The 19874-nt window shown below is 44.2% G+C and overlaps 1 protein-coding gene and 1 long non-coding RNA gene across 3 annotated transcripts in view; one reads left to right on the forward strand and one right to left on the reverse strand.

Annotated features, from left to right (window-relative positions):
- LOC309841406 overlaps positions 1 to 8785 on the reverse strand; it is a 60551-nt gene extending 51766 nt beyond the window's left edge. For both annotated transcript variants that reach the window (XR_014299113.1, XR_014299114.1), the window contains exon 1: positions 8667 to 8785. This is a non-coding gene — a long non-coding RNA (uncharacterized lncRNA). The remainder of the gene's footprint in view (positions 1 to 8666) is intronic.
- A 74-nt stretch (positions 8786 to 8859) lies between these two features.
- FDX1 (ferredoxin 1) overlaps positions 8860 to 19874 on the forward strand; it is a 32255-nt gene continuing 21240 nt past the window's right edge. Inside the window, exons 1-2 of the mRNA XM_082684304.1 lie at positions 8860 to 9233; positions 14663 to 14787. Coding sequence (XP_082540430.1) covers positions 9067 to 9233; positions 14663 to 14787 — 292 coding nt within the window. The 5' untranslated portion in view covers positions 8860 to 9066. The remainder of the gene's footprint in view (positions 9234 to 14662; positions 14788 to 19874) is intronic.

Genomic DNA, 19874 nt, shown 5'->3' on the forward strand with positions numbered 1-19874 from the left:
GAGTTCAATCTCCATGTTGGGGATAGAGATAACTTAAAATAAATAAATAAATGTTTTAAAAAGTAAAGAAAGATTCAAGGGATTTGATGATATCGGGACTCAACCAGCTGATCAGATATTGACTGGTTTCTTGAAGAAGTGAGCCCAAGAATGTAAGTGGGATTTTTTTTTTTTTTTAAAGGTGCCTGGGTGGCTCAGTAGGCTAAGCACCTGCCTTCAGCTCAGGTGATGATCCCAGGATCCTGGGATGGAATCCTGTGACAGGATCTCTGCTGAGCAGGGACTCTGCTTCTCCCTCTGCTCCTCCCTCTGGTCATGCTCACTCTCTCACTCTCACCCTCTCTCAAATAAAGGCGGGGGCGGGGGGGAACAACTCCAGGTGGCTCCCTAGAAGCCAGAAAAGACAAGGAAAAGATTCTCTCCTGCAGATTCTATAAAGGAATGTGGCCCTGGGAGTCCCATTTCAAATCTGACCTACAGAATAGTAACATAATCATTTTGATATGGCTGCAAAAGATTACATCAAGGTAGCAATCTTTTGCAAAGACATAGAACTTTTGGCCATTTACTGAGTGTTTTGTACTAAAAAATTTAAAGTGACACATTGTGAATGAACAGTTCCATAAACCATATATTCTCCTGACTTGGACCCTATGCACAATACGCCAATCTGCTGTTCTACAAACATTTACGATGACTTAGTCCAGGCCTGAGGCTAAAGAAGACTTTTGAGCTATTGGCAAATCAAATGATCTTTGATTTGAGCTATTGGAAAATCAAGTCACTGGTATCACTCAAGGGCAATGCTCAATCTGTCTCTGCTTCACACAGAGGTGTATAAGTGCACTGAGGGACTTTCATGCCTTGTGAAACTAGATCTTTGGAAACTATTTTGGCAAGAAGTAGTTTGGCCCAAATTTCAGAAATTAAAAACATCCTTCACTGCATTTTTTAAAACTGTAGAGTTGAAAAAATTTCTGGCCATTTTCTCCAACTTAAAACTGAATGAAAATGAATTAACATTGTGCAGTGAGTCTTTTTCAGTAATAACAGTGTGATTAAAGCACTACCAGTCTATGTTACTGACCGCTACTACAGTATAGTCCTGAAAACAAAATATGCCAACACTGAAGTATCAGAAGTCTGTAAATATCTCAGGGTAGTTAACATATATGTAAATCCAATTAGAAACTTTCTATCTCTTCATATAGATAAAAAGATGTATCTTTATTTATATAATACTTTTATTATGTAAATATACCTATATTCATAATATATGCTATGTTGTTAGATACTTGTAAGTTTAGAGTTTCTAGACATTCCAAATTGATTTAAATGCTTAGTATTTTTTTAGTGACCATGTTTATCCTTTATAATGCATTTTCCCTGGTCTATTTAATTGGATTTAAATATGTCCCTTTAATTTGACAGCAATAGGGCAAACTATCTTTTGATTGTATTTTTTTATCCTTTTATATATTTTATAATTTTGATAAATTTCTTCCAAATGTCATAGAATCAGAATATCCGCATCCTCGACGAAAGTCTACTTCTTCATTGGTGTATTTCATCCATTTACTTCTGATATATTGGGACTTATTTTCAAGATTTCATTTTATTCTTAAAAAAAAACATGCTTTAAATGATTTTCTCCCTTCTTTCATTCTTTCTTTTGGAACTTTAAGGATGTATTTGTCAGGATCAAGGCTACGCTGCAGTAACAAGAATTCTTCAAGTAAGTATCTTACGCGGCATCGGTGTTACGTTCTCTCCCGTGCTCTCCCGTGAAGCGTTTCAGGAGTGGGCTGGGCTCGCAGTGCAGGGGCTGCAGCACCGATGCTGGGAGGCAACTCTGCCACACACGGTCTCAGGGAACCCAGGCTGGCAGACCTGCTCTGACCGTCTGTCATCTCTAAGATTTAGCTTCTGTGTTTGCATCTCACGTGATCACCCAGGTTGTTGCCATTTTGCAGCCAGTGGGAGAGGAAAATGGACAGAAGGGAAAACACAGAGCTTCCCCTTAAAAAGGCTACCTGGTTGCACACATCACTTCTACCTGCAGGGTTTTAGCAAAAGCTGTTACAGGGACACACGCACCTGCACGAGCAGCTGGGAAGTGCGGCCTCTGGCTTGTGAGACATGTGTTCAGCTAAAACACAAGATATCCTGTTACCAAAAAGAAAGGGAGAGAAGATTGCGTCGGTAACACTTTTGGTCTTATTGCTGATTAGATGCCGGTTCAATAACGAATTCTACCTTGCTCTTATTTTTCTCTTCTCATGAGACCATAGTTGGTGTTATTATTTTTTACAACCAGTTATTACTTAAGACTGCTAATTTTCTGCTTATCATTTCTTCTTGCCTCTTAGTCCTTCCTTTTGGTTTCAAGTTCACGGTTCTCGAAGAACACTATATTAGCTGTCTATTGCTGCCTAACAAATTGCTCCAAAGTGGAATGAACAGGAACCACATTTATTTTCTGTTTCTGGATCTGGAGCGGCTGGGCTGGGCCCTCTGCTTCAGAGCCTCAGAGGCCATGGTTGAGGTGCTGGGTGGGTACACAGTCATATGAAGCCTCCGCTGAGGAAGGAGCTGCCTCCCAGCTCCCGCAAATGGCTGCTGACAGGATTCCCGTCTTTACGACTGGATAACTGGATGAAGGTCTCAGTTCCTTGCTGGCTGTTGGCTAGAGGCTGTGGTCAGTTCTTTGCCATGTGAGTGTCCCCAACATGGCAGCTTCTTCACCAAAGGAAGGCAACAGAGGAAGAGAACCAGCAAGACACAATTCACAGTCTCTGGAAACACAAGGCACAAAGGACACTGCATCATTTCTGCTGTGTTCTATTTGTCAGAAGCGATCACTAGGTCTGGCCCATGCTCTGGGGCGGGGGTGGGCGGTGGGGCGGTGGGGAGGGTCGTCACACCTCCGTGAGAACGCCGGCAGGTGGGGTCGCAGAGCCCTGTCGGAAGCTGCCTACTAAACAGCCTCCTTGTAGCAGTTCAGGGAGTCTGACAGCAGGAGCTCTATTAATTTTTGTTGGTGTAAAAAGGTCTTAAACATCTTCGTTTCAGTCTCATTCTCTCCTCTGGGAATCCAGACAGAAGTGTGTTAGACCATGTGATATCATCCAACAGCCCAATGATGCCATGGTCTTATGGTATTCTAGTCTTTTTTATCTTTGAATGTCATTCTGGAAACTTTCTATTGCTGTGTTTTCAGGTTCACTGATCTTTGCTTCTGCGGTGTTACTGACCTCTGACCTTTGTATATTTACACATTTATGACACTTCCACATGGCTCACCATCAGAGGAAAAATAGCATGGAAATCTGATAATATTTAAACCAAGTAATACAGAAAATATCACGTTTCAAACTCTTTGACACAACCAAACACACTACTTAGAGGAAACTTAAATACGTCGAGAAATTAAATACTTCTTACAAAAACTAAACTGAAAATTAATAAAGTAACTATCTAGATGAAGAAGTTAGAAAAAGAAAAAACAGGTAAATCCCAAGAATGCAGAAAGAAAGAAATCATAAAGATAAATGAATAAGGGCCCCTGGAAGTCTCAGTAGGTTAAGTAAGTGATTCTTGATCTCGGATTTGAGCTTCACGCTGGGTGTAGAGACCACTTAAAAATAAAGGATAAGATTAGAAAACAAAGATATAGCACAGGACAATCAGGCCAAAGCTGTTATCTGAGAAGACCAATAAACAAACTCTTGCTATGATTATTCAAAGAGAAAAGACTCAGAAAATAATATAAGAAATACAAAAGACTCAGAAAATAATATAAAAATTACGAAATGTAGTTATAGCAGAAAAATTTTTAAAAGATAACACTAGGGAAAAAGTTTATGCCAACAGATTTTGAAAATTTTGGTGAAATATACTATTTATTAGAAAATTATAACTTTTTTAAAAGTGGGGAGGGAAGGGGCGCCTGGGTGGCTCAGTGGGTTAATAAGCCTCTGCCTTCGGCTCAGGTCATGATCTCAGGGTCCTGGAATCAAGCCCCGTATCAGGCTCTCTGCTCAGTGGGGAGTCTGCTTCTTCCTCTCTCTCTGCCTGCCTCTCTGCCTACTTGTGATCTCTGTCTGTCAAATAAATACATAAAATCTTGGGGTGCCTGGGTGGCTCAGTAGGTTGGAGCCTCTGCCTTCGCCTCAGGTCATGATCTCAGGGTCCTGGGATTGAGCCCCGCATCGGGCTCTCTGCTCAGTGGGGAACCTGCTTCCTCCTCTCTCTCTCTGCCTGCCTCTCTGACTACTTGTAATCTGTCTGTCAAATAAATAGAATCTTTAAAAACAATAACTACATAAAATCTTTAAAAGAAAATAAATAAAGTGGGGAGGGCAGAGAAAGAATCTTAAGCAGGTTCCATGCCCAGTGTGGAGCCGGACAAGTGGCTCAATCTCACAGCCCTAAGATCGTGATTTTGAGCTGAAATCAAGAGTTAGATGCTTAACAAACTGAGCCACCCAGGTGCCCCAAAAGATTGTAACTTTTTAAAACAAGCTTTTGAATAAAGAGAGAACATGAATAAACTCTAAGTATAGCAGATGAATAAAGGGAAACATTAAAGTATTTATCCTGTGTTTCCCATACAGGTTCTACTTCAGATCTGTCTGTAGGAGTATGAAGGCCAATCTGTCTATAGGAGTAGGATGGGTGATCAATGGAGAAGGAATGACAGGATTAGAACACCTGTATTTTGCAACCCCACGTGAATTATTCATCACGAGCGGCTAAAAGACCAAAAAAAAAAAAAAGAAAAAAAAGACAACCAACTATTAACATTTGAAGGACATATTAAAAAGTTAAAAAGTATATAAAAAGTAATCTTAACAAAGAAACAGGACCGGAAACTGACCGAGTCACTTGATCCAAGCCTTACTTGCAGATAACAGTTAAAGTTGAAGCTGTGACAGAGGGATTTCTAGTGTGTAAGGCTCCCAAAGGCACCTATGTCAGAGAATGGTTCCTCCAAGGATTGGAGTCCTGGAGGCCAGCTCTAAGTCAGCCGGGTTCAGGCAGCCAACAGAACCTGCGGGGAAGAAGGACACAATGCGGGACCGATAGGCAGTAGAAGGCAGAGGTTGAGGGGAGTTGTGTGTCCAGCTGAGCAGTTTGTTTTAGTCTGTTAATAGATGGGGATGAATTGTCATTCAAGGATTTTCATTAAGAAAGTAACACAATCATATCAGTATCATTTTAACCATTTTATTTATTTGTCAGAGCGAGAGTGCGAGTGCACAAGCAGGGGGAGTGGCAGAGGGAGAGGGAGAAGCAGGGTGTGATATGGGGCTCCATCCCAGGACTCTGGGATCACAACATGAGCCAAAGGCAGATACTTGACCAACTGAGCCACCCAGGTGTTACAATCAGTATTTTAATGGCATCAGCCTCGGAGCAGTACACAGGATGTTTTAGAGCAAGACAAGACTACAGACAGGAGGTCAATTAATTTAAATACCAATTATATCTTTAAATTTAGGAAACACACCAATATCATCAACCTTAGCAATAAATACCTGGGGGTAGAGTAATTACTTGGGGTGAAATATACTCAGGTCGCATTTTCCTTCTAAAAAATTCAGAGAACTGCTGACCTTATCCCTAAATTATGTGGACCGTGTAGAATCTTAAGCATCTACTATTGAATACAGTCACATTTACATATGACATGTAAATACATATTAATGACATAAGATAAGTGGGGCACCTGGGTGGCTCAGTCAGTTAACTGTCTGACTCCGGATTTTGGCTCAGGTCATGATCTCAGGGTTATGAGATCAAGCCTCATGTCGGGCTCTGCACTAGGTATGGAGCCTGCTTGAGATTCTCTGTCTTTCTCTGCCCCTCACTCTCGCTGTCCCTCTCTCTCTGTCTCAAAAAAAGAACACACACACACACACAATAAAATTATATATGTGAATATTTAATAAAATATAATAAAATAAAAATATCATTTTTTGTGTTTATGCCCTGGACTTGGGAAGAGGAAGCAGGAAGACCTAGATTTAAACTTTGGATCTACAACTCACTAGCAGTATGATTCCAAGAAAGCCACCACTGGGCACCTCAGTTTCGTCTGTAAAATAAGAGGGCAGGGATGATTTTATTCACTGCTGTGTGTCTAGTACTAGCTTGGTGGTCAATGCACTGCTTATGTCAATAAATAGTTTCTGATCAAAGGCACTTATTGATTAAAGGCATGTCTACGCTACAGGGTTGCTGTGATCAGGAAATGAGATACACACTGTAAAAGTTCCTAATACTCTTAACGGGGACATTATTAAATGGCTGCTTTGTGCCCAGCAATGGGCCGGGTGCTGGGAATATGAAGATGACTAAGACAGCATCCTGACTTTGGGGGGGGACTTCTGTTTAGAGGGGCTCCATAAAGTATGTGCAATGGGGCACACGGTACCACGAAGTGCAGAACAGGTACTCAACAAACACCGAATCTGAATTTTTATGACACGTTTCAGTTTGCGAAGCCCCCTCATGAACGTTATTCTATTTGAAATAACAGGTACTGTCAGTTTTACAAGAACAGACAGAGGGCTTAGGCAACATTATCTGTTGGGATAAACAGGCACAACTTCATGGGAAAAACAGAATTTGAAAAGAGTTTCAAAATTATGACAGGAGTGAAAGATGGCAGGATGCAAGGTTCTTTTGTTTTGTCTCGTTTTGTTTTTTAAATAGACTCCATGCCCAAGGTGGTGCTTGAACTCATGACCCTGAGATTAGGAGTCATCTGCTCTAAAGACTGAGCCAGCCAGGTGCCCGGGGGGAATGGGAGTTTTCTTTTAATTTATATTTATTTGAGAGAAAGAGAGAGCAAGCAAGCATGGGTGAAGGATGGGAGAGGGAGAAATAGACTCCCCACCGAGCAGGGAGCCAGACGCAAGGCTCAATCCCAGGACCCCAGGATCATGAGCCGAAGGCAGATGCCCAACTAACTGAGCCACCCAGGAATCCCAGGAGTTTTATAAGATGGACAAATACATAAGCAAAAGCTCTTCCTCAGTAATTCCATATTGCTTTTTAAATCTGTGTTCAGAGACCACATGTTTATAAATCCCCTCTATAATCCTGCTGAATAGCTATTTGTAATCTTTGGGATCAAGACTTACCCATCTTTGAAAATCTGGAGAACGTTATTTCCATCTTTAATTTTCATGTAACTGCTTCATGAATTGTCATGATGGTACTAACAGAAGTTACACAACAACATTCACTTATTCACAAATATTTACTGCCCACTTGATATGCTCCAGGCCCTGTGGCTGGTAGCATGGGGGTTACTAAGAGGAACAACGTATACACACTACCACATGTGCCATAACCCAGCTGAACTGGATTTCTTGGCAGAAGAATATCTGTGCTCCCCGCCCCTCCCATTTTCTTCCTACAGATGAATTCATCTCAGTCTGAAGATTTGCTCTTATATACAAAAAAAACCTTAACTGTTCTTTTAAAACCTTCTCTTTCTGGGACGCCTGGGTGGCTCAGTTGGTTAAGCAGCTGCCTTCGGCTCAGGTCATGATCCCAGCGTCCTGGGATTGAGTCCCACATGGGGCTCCTTGCTCAGCGGGGAACCTGCTTCTCCCTCTGCCTCTGTCTGCCTGTGCTCGCTCTCTCCCCCGCCTCTCTCTGATAAATAAATAAAATCTTTAAAAAAAAAAAATAAAAAAAAATAAAACCTTCTCTTTCCGACTAACTTGTCTGGGTTTGTGGTCCCTTTCCAGCCTGAAAATTTCTCTCTTTATGGGAAGATTTAGGCAATTTGGGAGCCAAATGACTGCCTTCGCTCTGCCATCAGGTTCAAGGCCCAGCACACAGTGTCTCGAGAAACTTTACTCAAGTCTAGACTTCCTTGTTCTGAATAGTTTTTAAAGAAAGTATTTTAAAATATTTAATAACTATTTAATTCATTTAATTAATTTTTAAAGTATCTTTTATTGTGTGTAGCACATCCGCAATATCCGCTTGACTTTGACCTTTGGCATCTTTAAAGATGGCTTTAGGGAGGGGGGCCCAGGAAGCTGTCACATTAAAATTGGTGACGCATTTTGCCATTCCTTGTACTTTTTTTTTTTTTTTTTTTTCTGTAACCCTCAGAATGGCCCTGAAGACTGGAACATCTTATCAGTGTTTAAGTGTTTTGGTGGGAACTCTGATCCTTGACAATAATTCCCCCAAGGTCTCAGAGCTCAGGAGTGGCAGACCTTGGATTTGAACATCGCTATTTCTGACCTCAAAGCCCACGTTCTTTCCACCACAACGTATCAATCATGATAACGGGTATTTTTAAGTTCATCTTCCTTGCATTTTGTAGAAGCCCTTAAAAAAAACACAGTTCATCAAAAGGTTTCCAAACTCGTGGATTTCATGGGCTGAACGAGCATTTATTGACCCTGAATTAATACCGGCTTTCTCCAGTATCCCTTTATAATCATAACTGTTCCTCTGTGTATCACGTCTGCTGGCATTGTGAAATTTCCTACTGTCCTCGTTTGACAATGCCCAGAATTCCCTTTTTTCCCTAACCTGAACTCCAGGATGATAATCGCCCACACTGGGTTTTGTTCTGTTTTGAACGGGGAGAGGGCGAGAGAAGGGCGAAACAGCAGCGGTGGCTTCCTTACCTGCCGGTCCTTCTACGGTACCTTCCCGTGCGACGTCGCCGGCCTCTCCCAGCTCCGGCTTCCGGCGCGCCCACCGCCGTAGGAGCCGCTAGGTGCAGGCCAACCTGGTCGGGAGGGGCGCCGCCCCCGCGCTCAGCCCCGCCCCCGACAGGCCACACCCGCCTGGGAGGCGTGGGAACGGGCAGGGGGAGGCGCTGCACTCGGGGTGCCGCCGGGTTTATAGGTCACCCGGAAGGCGCGCGCAGCCCGCGGCCGCCGCACCGAGCAGGCCCTCGCCGGGACCCCAGCCGCCGCGCTCCTCCCCGCGGATCCCCGGGCGGCCGGCGCCGGCGCGGCGGCCTGTTCGCACTCGCCGAGCCGACCGCTGCCGTCGCTTCCGGTCGTTACGTGACCACCGGCTATGGCCGCCGCGGGGGGCGCCCGGCTCCTGCGCGCCGCCTCCGCGGCCCTGGGCAGCGCGGCCCGTCGCTGGCTGCTCGTCGCCGGACCCCGCGCGGCCCCCGGCTGGGGCGGCAGCGCGGGGGGGCTGCCCCGGACGCTGAGCGTGTCGACGCCGGCGCGGAGCAGGTGAGACGCGGCGTGCGCATGCGGGCGGGGGTCCCGGGCGCCGCGGCGGGGCAGCGTGGGCTTCCTCGTTCCGCTGCTTCTGCTCGGGCGCCAGCGTCCCGGGCCCTGTCCGCGATCGCTCGAGGTTCGGCCCTCCCGGCCCGTAGCGCTTCTGCGGGCCTGTCTCCCCTGTGTCCCGCTGACGCCTGCGGGAATAGGGGCCGCGGGACCCAGGCTCTCCCGCTCCCCGCACCTCCCGGGGTCCTCCAGAAAGCCGTGCGCTTTGCCGCGGCCCGCTCCCGGCGTTTGGCTGGGCGCTGACCTTTGATATGACCGGAGCCAGCAGTGACCTTCATAAGATGCTCCCCACGGATGTCCTGGCCAGCAGTTTTCGTCCTGGGCCTTTCCCCCGCCCTGTTGGGACATTGTGTTTCGGTTCTCTGGCAGAGAAATGAATGTCTGTTTGGAAAACACCCACTCTGTTCCCGGTACTGCCCTGACTGCTCTCTCCGAGCTGGTTCCGGGCTAAAAGGCTCTGCCTTGGGGTTGGCAAGGCAGGGTTTTAAACTGGCCTTAATGCCTAACTTCCTTCATCACTGTAGGCCTCAGTTTCCCCATTTATAAATGGGGCATAGCACTAGTGTAGGCGTCGTACAGTTATTTGAAGACTAAGTCAGGTATACAGGTAGTTTTGTGCCTCGCAAACTGGGGAGGGCTCAGGGGAGGCCCCCCGTGAACTGTAGCTACTGAGGCCCACAGTGTTGTGTTGTGTATTATATGTTGAAGTGACAAAATTTCCCCCAAATATGGTGAAGTTTTATATTCTTGGGCATGTTGGTTTTTCAAAGACACAGCCCCCTGCAATGTCCTAGAATTAAAATGTACTCATCATTTCAGAGTGCAGCAGTGTGGTGGGGCCGTGTGTGAGGCAGGTCCTTGCTGTCCCCCAGCAGGATGCAAGAACTGGAGGCAGAGTGTTGTCCACTGCCTTATCTGGTTTCTTTCTTTCTTTCTTTTTTTTTTTTTTAAAGATTTTATTTATTTATTTGACAGACAGAGATCACAAGTAGGCAGAGAGGCAGGCAGAGAGAGAGAGGAGGAAGCAGGCTCCCCACTTGAGCAGAGAGCCCGATGCGGGGCTCGATCCCTGGACCCTGGAATCATGACCTGAGCCGAAGGCAGAGGCTTTAATCCACTGAGTCACCCAGGCACCCCTATCTGGTTTCTTCTTGATAAGGTCCTGGAGAACAGAGACCAGGACTTAATCATCTTGCCCCCTTATTCCTGTTAGATAGAGTGTGCTCAATAAATTTTTGTTTCGTGGACTGTGGGGGAGATAATGGAGAAGGCAAGCCAGATTACTTTGTCCCTGTTTCCTTGACCTCTCTACATGTGTGTGTCTTGCTTTCTGCTATGGATGCATTCTTGAAAAATCGTGTATAAATTGGGACATATATCGAACATATTTGCAAAACCAGTATTTCAAGGGAACACGAGTGCTTTTGTAAGTGGGAATTATCTCCCCTAAACTTACTAAGTTTGAACTTGCTTAGACAAATTGTCTTAGAAGGAAGCACATCTGTTCTGTTCCCTCATAATCCTCCTTTCCCCACCTTGGCCCTGTTTCATTGGATGGCCTTGTGCCTCATATTGCAGACTTTGGAGCTACAGCTAGATTTTCCAAGTCTTGCTATCTGAGGCTTGTGTTTTCCAGTTTGGATATGACTAACCACATGTGGCTCTTTAAGATAACTTACATTAAATTCAGTGAAAAGATTCAGCATTCCAGTTGCACTGGCCACATGTCAAGTACTCAGCAGCTGCGTGGGGCCAGCAGCTACTGTATTGGACGCCGCAGGTACAGAACATCTCTGCTGGTGCAGATCTGTTCCACTGGACAGAGCAGCCTAGAGGCTGTAGTTCCGTCTTGGGAAGTTGCGCGTGTAGCTAAGTTATCAATAACAGAGTTGAAAAACTCCTCTTGCTCCAAAATACCCCGACACAATACTTTATATTTTGTTGTGATTTTGGTTCCAAAGGGCTATCACAAAACTTGTACTTCACTCTCAAGAAAATCCTGGGAGGTAGGTGGGGTGGGGGATACAAATTCATGTTAAGTAGCTGGCAAACTAGGTGTTTAGCAAACACCATAAGAATTGAGAAATCTTTAGCCCAAGGAGTCATTTGGAAGAGTTAGGGTGGCTATGGAAGTAGGGGCTCTTTCCCGGGACCAAATGCCCCAATCCCGCCCCCCCCCCATGGTAAAAAGGTGGGCAGCAGCCAATCACTTCCCTCTCTAGGAGAAGTCTGTCACGACCTTACCATGGCCACCCCTCACAGTTTCCTTAAAACATCTGTGGCCGAGCAGAATAAATGGCAGTAGGAAAAGGTAACAAATGAAGAAAAGAGGTGCGTGTGGTGCTGACTGACTAATTGACGATGGTAGAAGATTTAGAAGGACCATATTTCTCAGTGCGTGAATTCTTACCCTGAGGAACAGCTGAGGGCTTTTGGCGAGTTCTTAGAATTGGGGGGAAAATATAAAACCCACCAATACCAATGACTAATAGCAGACGGAAAGAGGTATTTGGGTAACGTACATGTGTATGGTGCTTTAAGGACCAGAGTTTCCACAGACTTTCCTTGAATGGTCTCAGCTGCTTGCTGAAGTCACTATTGCCTGCATCTCCCTGTCCCTGAGCAAGGAAGTGGGCGGCTTCCCACGGTCATCTCACGCGCGTGTGTCAGAGCCGCAGAGGTAGCCTACATCTGATTCTTGGGTTCCAGGCTCTGTCAACTGCAGATTACCCTTCCTCTCCCATTTCTGCTTCCTTTCCGAGCCTTTAGCAGACCTTTCATTGCTCTCACTCTGCGGTTTTTTCTGTGCACTGTATGCCTTTAGTACATGGCCCTTCAGGCTTTTCAGCAACAAAAGGACTGAGGTCTTAAAGTTGTGAATCTGTGTTTGTTGAGCACTCCTCTGTGTTAGGTATTTTGCCTCCGTTGTTAAAACTGGAATCTACATGTTATCCTGATTTTATAGAAGAGGAGTCTGATGTCACATTTCCGTGCTGTAAGCTTAGCTGTAGAATGCTTCAGAAGAGCAGCAGTGGTAAAACCTTGGCTTACAGTGGTGCACGTCGGGGATGGGATTGTTGCTATTGTCCTTCCTGCAGCCTTTAGCTCCCGGGCATCTGTCCTTCTCAGATCCCTAGACTGCGGTGCTGGGCTCAGACCCGTATTTCCATCTGGCTTCTGGACAGTCTTCTCTGGTTCTTTTCTTTTAGCTCAATTAAAACAGGTGTAGACTTGACCTCATTTCCATCTTCCCCAAGGCTGCTCCACCACTGTGAACTCTGGGTTAAACCAGAGCCCTCCTTTTCTGAGCTGCAGATCTTAACATTGTTTCTTCCGTCTTTCTCAGTCTTCCTTGTACAGATGGTCAACAGAACCTTCTCATTCCGTGTCCTGAGTATCTCTGAGGTCAGTTCTCCTACATTCTTTCTTTGTCTGTGTTCTTGGATTAACCCCAAGAGTCCGCCCTGTATCCTCATTCGCAGCCACTCTGCCTTGGGGAGGTGGAGGTTACCTAGTTCAAAATCAGGACTAATGTTCAGGAGTACTTCAAAAGTACTTTCTGACTGTGAAGAGAAGTTGGAGAGCACTGGCCCTTTTGGAGGGACATTCTCTCTCTCTCTCTCTCTCTCTCTCTTGGACACACATACATACACAGGTGATAATTTTTAATTCATACAATTCTCTTTTTTCAGCATTGAATTATCAGGGAGGGCATTATCTGAAAGGGGCTTTCAGTTGCCTCATGTGTTAAATAAGATCATTGGACTTGAAAATAAATGAAACAAGATGGGATTGGGAGGGAGACAAACCATAAGTGACTCTTAATCTCACAAAACAAACTGAGGGTTCCTGGGGGGAGGGGGTTTGGGAGAAGGGGTGGGATTATGGACATTGGGGAGGGTATGTGCTTTGGTGAGTGCTGTGAAGTATGTAAACCTGGTGATTCACAGACCTGTACCCCTGGGGATAAAAATATATGTTTATAAAAAATAAAAAATTATATTTAAAAAAAATAATAATAAGCTATGTATTTTTAAAATAAAAAAAAATTTGGGATTCTATAATTCTAGGGTTTTTCTTACATAAAAGTTTTCTTTGATGGATTATTACCATCTATTGGCGGTAGTGAAAATTGCAACTAATTCTTTTCAGCTGAAGTACATGTTTTCATTTGTGAGGCAGAAATTAAAAAATGACCGGCGGTGGATGACAGGCTTCTAGTTCTAACAGAATTTCTTCTCCCAGATTGTTCAGTGATGTTTGTGAGAAGTGAAAGTGCTTTAAGTCAGTCAGCTAACTCTGGTGGGTACCATAATATCCTGTAATGAAACGCGTAAGGAGCATTTTATTTATCCTCTCATGGATTCAAACACACACAGATCTACACTAGTCCCTTTGATTTTTGAGTACATGGTGAGGATGTTTAAATGCTCAGGAAACAGTTGGACTGCTGCCTCACAGCCACAGGGCCTACCAGACACCTGCGTGACAGGTGTCGTACTGACCCCAGAACGAAGGGCCTTTTTCCAGTGCTCCACGACCAAGCTCTCATCTTTTAGGGATGTTACATAGAGACATTGCTTTTAAGAGGGCTGTGGGAGAGCAACATAGATTTAATGACTGATGAGGATTGCTAAATGTTGTCATGTGACTGTGACCTATGACCATGACCCTTGGGGTGACACAACATGTGGCCTTAATAGAAATGTGGTTGCTCTATCCTTTAAGGTGGTGGGTAGAGCTTCCTCTCTGGTAGGTGGAGAGATAGACATACCTCAGCTTTGTGATGTCTTTTTCTCAAATAAGCTGTGGAAAGGAAAGAAAATACTATAGAAAACATATTTGTGAGCGTGGGTGCACCTCCATGGACGCACACCCTATTTTCTTTGGCCTTACAGGCTCTGAAAACAATGTTTTTTAAAAAAAAGATTTAATTTATTTATTTGACAGAGAGAGCACAAGCAAGGGGAACAGCAGGCAGAGGGAGAGGGAGAAGTAGTTGTCTCCTTGAGGAGCAGGGAGCCCAATGCAGGGCTTGATCCCAGGACCCGGGGTCATGACCTGAGCCGCAGGCAACCGCTTAACCGACTGAGCCACACAGGTGGCCCTGAAAACAATATTTTAAAGATTTTATTTATTTATTTGACAGACAGAGATCACAAGTAGGCAGAGTGGCAGAGAGAGAGAGGGGGAAGCAGACTCCCTTCGGAGCAGAGAGCCCGATGTGGGGCTGGATCCCAGGACCCTGGGATCATGACCCGAGCTGAAGGCAGAGGCTTAACCCACTGAGCCACTCAGGCGCCCCTGAAAACAATATTTTAAAGTATCCCTTGAAATGACTAAAAGTAATAAAGGACTGCTTCCTTTTCCAGCTCAGAAGATAAAATAACAGTTCACTTTGTAAACCGTGACGGCGAGACATTAACAGCCAAAGGAAAAGTTGGTGACTCTCTCCTGGATGTTGTGATCGAAAATAATCTAGATATTGATGGTTTTGGTGAGTATGGGACATTCCTTAAAATTTACAAGTGAAACCATTAAATGGGTTTCAACTTTTGGGGGCTTTTTTGTAGAATTTTAACCTTTACCATGCTAAGTAAAATACTAAAATTCATGACATGTTAGTGTTAAATTCTCATTTATAAAGAATATGAGTGATACTGCATTTTTCTTCTTTGTACATTGAATTAACCATGTGTCCCGAAGTCTGTTGCCTCATTCCCTTACTGATGATGACTTGTGTGCCACTAAGCTGGGGGTAGCAACTGGAGTTGAAAGACACTAGGTTAGAGGTCATGAATGTCATATCACAGAGGAGTAGTTTTGACTTATTCTTTTGGTTTTAACTTTATATTTGGAAATACCTTCAACTTAGAATTTTTCTATATAATCCTCACTAAGCTTCCCCTAATGTTAAAGTTTACATTACTGTGGTATAGTAATCAAAACGCAAAAGTTAATGTTGACTCAGTTACTCAAAAACTTGAGATTTAATAGAATTTTCCTTTTTTTTCCCAACTGTCTTTCGTTTTGGGATTCAATCTAGGAGGCCATGTTGCATTTAGGTATTATATGTCCATATTCCCTTCAGTCTGTGACATTTCTTTCGTCCTTTCTTATTTTTCACAACCTTGTACTTTTGAAAAGCACTGGTACATTATTTTATAAAATGTGTCCCTCAGTTTGGGTTTGACTGCTGCTCTCTTGTATTGATAGAGCTAATGCATTATTTTAAGTGAGTTAAGGAGTTACTTCTTTTTTAAATTTTATTTTTACTGTGCTATAATTGCCATTTAACTTTATATTCGTTTTAGGTGTGTCACATACTGTTTTAATATTTGTATGTATTACGAAATAGTCACCGCAACACGTCCAGCTAACCTGCATCACCACATGGTCTTGAATGTCTGTTCCCCTGCCTGGAAGGGCAGTTTATCTACCTCTTGTTAGAGAAGGAAATGTTTTAGTTAGAAAGTTTTTATGTCTTGCTCTGACTGTATTCTTTACCAGATGTTCCAGATGTTCCAGAAACTGCCTTCAAAGCAGATGTTCCAGAAACTGCCTTCCTATGGCTCAGGGACACACAGTTCTTTCACCTGGCAGTTTTGCTCAAGCGCTGTCTCTCTCTCTCTCTCTCTCTCTCTGGAGAGATGGTTCTCAAAGGGGGTTCCTTTTACCATTAGCTTCATGTCACTTGGGAAATGCAGATCCTTAGGCCCCGTGCTAGACCTTCTGAATCAGAAAGGCTGCGGTAGAGCCCAGCAATGTGTTTTCACAGTCCTCTGTGTGATTTTGATGTATGTTAAAGTTTGTGAACCACTGGCCCACAGGAAAGGCCCAAGGAGTATATCTGACTATGACTCATTCAAGGCATTGTTCACTCTGCACTTTTAAGAGCCCTTCCAGATCAGAATTATGTCTCCTCCATTTTCCCTTCGTGTAATAAATATGCCTGTATTAATACTCATCACGGTTTTCCTCTTTAGGGAGGATTCCCCTCTCCCGTATGAGATTACGAGCTCTTGCTCAGGTGCCTCACAGAGTAGATTTTGTCCAGAGTTGACAGTGCGTCGCATTTGCTGAATTCTTACATCTAACATCAGTTCAGGTTAATCATAACAACAGCCATTTGAGTGCAAACAACATTCCAGCATACGTTTTCTGTTCTTGTAACAAGTCTAAGAAGTAGACTTGTCTTTTAAAACCTTCTATGTTATAGATGAAGAAAATGAGGTTCGGGGAAATTAATTTTTCTGGGGTCATACATGGAGCAGTTAGGAGGTCTAGGACTCAAGTCTCTCACCCCCAAACCTCTGCTTTTCCCTTTCCTTTTGCCTTTCTACCATTTTCCCTAAGAGATGTCCTTCCTGAGTGAATACCTGCCCCAAAAAGAATTGATACAGTTCTAATTTTAAGGAGTTTTTTAGTTGAATGCTCTGGTTCTTGGCTGGGACTGAGTTTCAGAACCTCTACAGAACTTTAAAAAATGCAGACGTCTGCCTTCCATTCTAAGTAGTACAGGGAGAGGCAAAGTTGTGTAGGTAGACTTGTAAATAGTTGCACAGGGTTCAGATCTACACTGTGGTTAAGAATGACTAATTTAACAGAAAGGGAAATTAGAGAGTCGATTCTATTTACTATAGTACCAAGAACCATAAGATACCTGGGAATAAACCTAACCAAAGAGGTAAAGGATCTGTACTCAAGAAACTACAGAACACTCATGAAAGAAATTGAAGAAGACGGAAAAAGATGGAAGACCATCCCATGCTCTTGGATCAGAAGAATAAACATTGTTAAAATGTATATACTACCTAGAGCAATCTATACTTTTAATGCCATTCAGATCAAAATTCCACCAATATTTTTCAAAGAGCTGGAGCAAATAATCCTAAAATTTGTATGGAATCAGAAGAGACCCCAAATTGCTAAGGAAATGTTGAAAAACAAAAATAAAACTGGGGGCCATCGCGTTACCTGATTTCAAGCTTTACTACAAAGCTGTGATTATCACCAAGACAGGATGGTACTGGCATAAAAACAGACACATAGACCAGTGGAACAGAGAAGAGAGCCCAGATACGGACCCTCAACTCTGTGGTCAAATAATCTTCGACAAAGCAGGAAAAAATATACAGTGGAAAAAAGACAGTCTCTTCAATAAATGGTGCTGGGAAAATTGGACAGTTATATGTAGAAGAATGAAACTTGACCATTCTCTTACGCTGTACACAAAGATAAACTAGAAATGGATAAAGACCTCAGCGTGAGACAGGAATCCATAAGAATCCTAGAGGAGAACATAGGCAGTAACCTCTTCGATATCAGCCATAGCAACTTCTTTCAAGATATGTCTCCAAACAACAGACGAATGGATAAGGAAGATGTGGTCCATATACACTTTGGAGTATTATACCTCCATCAGAAAGGATGAATACCCTTTGCACTACTGGGTATTTACCCCAAAGATACAGATATAGTGAAAAGAAGGGCCATCTGTACCCCAATGTTTATAGCAGCAATGGCCACGGTCGCCAAACTGTGGAAAGAACCAAGATGCTCTTCAATGGACGAATGGATAAGGAAGATGTGGTCCATATATACTATGGAATATTATGCCTCCATCAGGAAGGGTGAATACCCAACTTTTGTAGCAACATGGACGGGACTGGAAGAGATTATGCTAAGTGAAATAAGTCAAGCAGAGAGAGTCAGTTTTCATATGGTTTCACTTATTTGTGGAGCATAACAAATAGCATGGAGGACATGGGGAGTTAGGAGAAGGGAGTTGGGGGAAATTGGAAGGGGAGGTGAACCATGAGAGACTATGGACTCTGAAAAACAATCTGAGGGTTTTGAAGGGGCGGGGAGGTTGGGGGAACCAGGTAGTGGGTATTAGGGAGGGCACGGATTGCATGGAGCACTGGGTGTGGTGCAAAAACAATGAATACTGTTATGCTGAAAAGAAATTAAAAAAAAAAGAATGACTAATTTAGGGAAAGAACTCATTGGTAATTTATGTAAAATATATATTCTATAAAATTTATAATTCGCCTTCCTCATGAGTTTATTCAGTAACATCTTTAAAAAATTTTTTTTCTTTTTTTCTTTTTTTTAAGTAGGCTTCACATAGGCTCCACATTCAGCATATGGAGGCCAACACAGAGCTTGAACTTGCGACCTTGAGATCATAACCTGAGCTGATATCAGGAGTCAGATGCTTAAATGACTGAGCAACCCCAGGCACCCCCGCATTCAGCTATGCTTTTAACTCAACTTAGTTTCTCTGATTTTTTCTCTCACAAATGAAAAGTGGTACAGCACACAGTGATTGAGAATAGACTGGGGAATCAGTTTATGGTTCACAAACCAGCACTAAGACATCTCTTACTGGCCGTGAGACTTGGAGCAAGCCACTCAAAAATCTGTATGCCCCAATTTCCTCTTCTGTGAGAAAGGATTATAAAGGTTCTGGCCTCACGGGGCTGTTGAGGATTCAACGGGCTATCGGAAGTGAAGTGCTGAGCCGAGCGCTGACCTTGGTAAGAATAGTAGCATTTGTGGCATTTTAACTTGGCCTTTCCTCATCCTCTCCCCACTCCTGCAGTCACTTTAAGACTCCGCAGCTTCAGAACTACAGGAGCTGTGAAGCCCAGCAGCCTCGCAGCCGCCGGGCGGATGGGATTTGGATTCCTCGGGAAGTCCCATCTCCAGAACGCGGTCACGAGTCCTACAGCTTCCCGGGAAAGCTCCATCCCAGGGCATTGTTCTTTGGCCTGCCTCCGAGACTGCTCTGTGCAGGGAGCTCTGTCCCTGTGCCTTTAGTCTGAAACATCACCTACAGCTGTTTCACACACCAGCTGGGCAAGCGCGAGCCTGGCCAAACATTTAGAAGGAAGATGTGGGGAACAAGATGTCCATAGCGGGCTTTGAAATGCCCTGGGGATCTGGAAGGGCCATGAACTCGTGCAGGACCCTGCTCGTGCCCAAGAAGGACGTGACAGCAGCCTAGCCTCTCACCCTGGCTCCCCGTCAGGTCCCACACGGTGAGGGCTGAGACAGACATGTAGGCTAGTTGAATGTCAAGGGAGCACACCACACACACACACCAAGCTTGTCAGCAAAGGGTAGAAGACTCACTGGTCCAAGCTCTGAAGGACACCCTGCTTGGGCATCTGGCTGACCACTAAGCTAACTGAGCAGAGACCTCAGTGGTGCACACAACCAGGAAGACAGACTTGAGAGAATTAGAACAGGAAAGTCCCCAGGAGCAACAGCAAACCTGGGGCACAGGGTGGAGACCTTCATTTCCACAGTTGCTACATCATGTTATCTCCAGTGTCCACTTTCAGTAAAAAAAGTTCAAGCACCAAAAGAAATGGGAGAGTGTGGCCCACACTCCAAGCTCCCCCCAAGGAGGCCGAGGCGGTAGACTTACCGGACAAAGACGTTACACCAGCTGTTACAGAAGTTCAGAATGCTGAGGGAAACGACATGGAGGTTTTCTGGCATCTTCACATCAGAATGTGTGGAGGCCATTGCTGCTCTGAGTGGGGACACATAAATGAAATGATGGACGTTCGT

The sequence above is a fragment of the Mustela nivalis genome (genome assembly GCF_964662115.1).
Source record: "Mustela nivalis genome assembly, chromosome: 9".
Taxonomy (NCBI): domain Eukaryota; kingdom Metazoa; phylum Chordata; class Mammalia; order Carnivora; family Mustelidae; genus Mustela; species Mustela nivalis.